The sequence below is a fragment of the Monoraphidium neglectum genome (genome assembly GCF_000611645.1).
Source record: "Monoraphidium neglectum strain SAG 48.87 unplaced genomic scaffold scaffold03524, whole genome shotgun sequence".
NCBI lineage: Eukaryota > Viridiplantae > Chlorophyta > Chlorophyceae > Sphaeropleales > Selenastraceae > Monoraphidium > Monoraphidium neglectum.
In genome coordinates, this window is record NW_014010105.1 from 5,585 (window position 1) to 6,866 (window position 1,282).

The 1,282-nt window shown below is 69.0% G+C and overlaps 1 protein-coding gene across 1 annotated transcript in view; it reads right to left on the minus strand.

The window, feature by feature from the left end:
• MNEG_12932 (hypothetical protein) overlaps positions 1–1,141 on the minus strand; it is a gene marked incomplete at both ends in the record, with an annotated part of 2,558 nt that extends 1,417 nt beyond the window's left edge. The window contains 3 exons of the mRNA XM_014038597.1: positions 107–138; positions 372–807; positions 1,139–1,141. Of these exons, the coding sequence (XP_013894051.1) occupies positions 107–138; positions 372–807; positions 1,139–1,141 (471 nt within the window). The remainder of the gene's footprint in view (positions 1–106; positions 139–371; positions 808–1,138) is intronic.
• Positions 1,142–1,282: the final 141 nt, after the last annotated feature.

Genomic DNA, 1,282 nt, shown 5'->3' on the forward strand with positions numbered 1-1,282 from the left:
CCGCCTCCGCCGCCTCAGCCGCGCGCGCGCTGGCGGTGGCCTTTGCGGCGGCCGCCTCGCCCTCGAGCCTCTTGCGCTCCCACTCGTGCTGCAGGTAGGAGCGCACCGCCCGGGTCACGGCTCGTGTGGTGTGGCCGCCTGGGGTGGTCGCGGGGCAGGCGGGATGGCAAGTCGGCATCATACACCAAGATACCACAGCGGGGAACATCATGCAGATTGGGCTTGGGCGCGCACTCGAATTGGCAGCCAGAAGTGTGGCGGCAACCAGAGCACTGGGCCCGCCAGAGACGGCCCCTTTGCGAAGGGGCCGGGTCGTGGTGCCCACGGCATCCGCGGCGCACTCTGCGGCCCTGCAGCCGCCTCAAACCCACCGTCAAGGGAGTCCAGGTGCAGCACGCACGCGCGCTTCTCCACACGGGGCCCACCGCCGCCGCCACCACCGCCACTGCCGCCCCCCTCCGCCTCCTCCTCATCGCAGCTGCCCCCGCCGCCGGCCCCCCGGCGCCCCGCCAGCCCCAGGACCTCTACCCCGTCCTCCTCCAGGAAGGGCGCCGCGCCCCCCTCGCCCTCGCTGCCGCCGCCCTCGCTGCCGCCGCCGGCCCCGCTGCCGCCGCCCCCGCTGCTGCCACCGCCGCCGGACTGCTGCTGCTGCTGCTGCTGCTGCTGCTGCTGCTGTTGCTGCTGGCGGCGCGCGCGCTCCTCTAGGGCGGCGCCGATGCGGCCGGGGTAGCAGACGATTGCGAGGGACCAGTGCAGCGCGTCATGGATTGGGATGAAGAGGAAGTCGCAGGCAAAAATGTCCACTCCCTGGGGTGGGGGTCAGGGATTTTGGTGCGGTGTGGGTTATTGTTTTGGGTTCAAGATCTGTGGCATGAGGTGTGTTCGGATTGTGAATCGCGCTGTTGGGTGGGGAGCAAGGAGCATCAGGCCGGTCAAGAACCACAGCTGCAGGCGTCATTGCAAGGGGGTGAAAGGCAGATCGTGGAAGCCCGGGCTCCAAAGCCGCCCGGCAGGGGTTCCATAAAACAAGCACCGCATTAGAATCGCATATGGAGCTGGTCGCCCTGAAGGCCTCAACCCACGCCCGGGTTGCACGCAAACCCCAGGCGCATGAACACCGCAGGGTCGGCCAACACACCATTAGGCCTGAACGCACACGTGGCTCGCGTTTAAACCCAGCAGCAGCAAATCAACAAGCGAGGCCCCGGCCGTTGCTGTGACGTCACCAACACTCATGCGCCCTGCCCCAGCACCCCTCCGTCCCCGCCACCCCTCCCCCCCC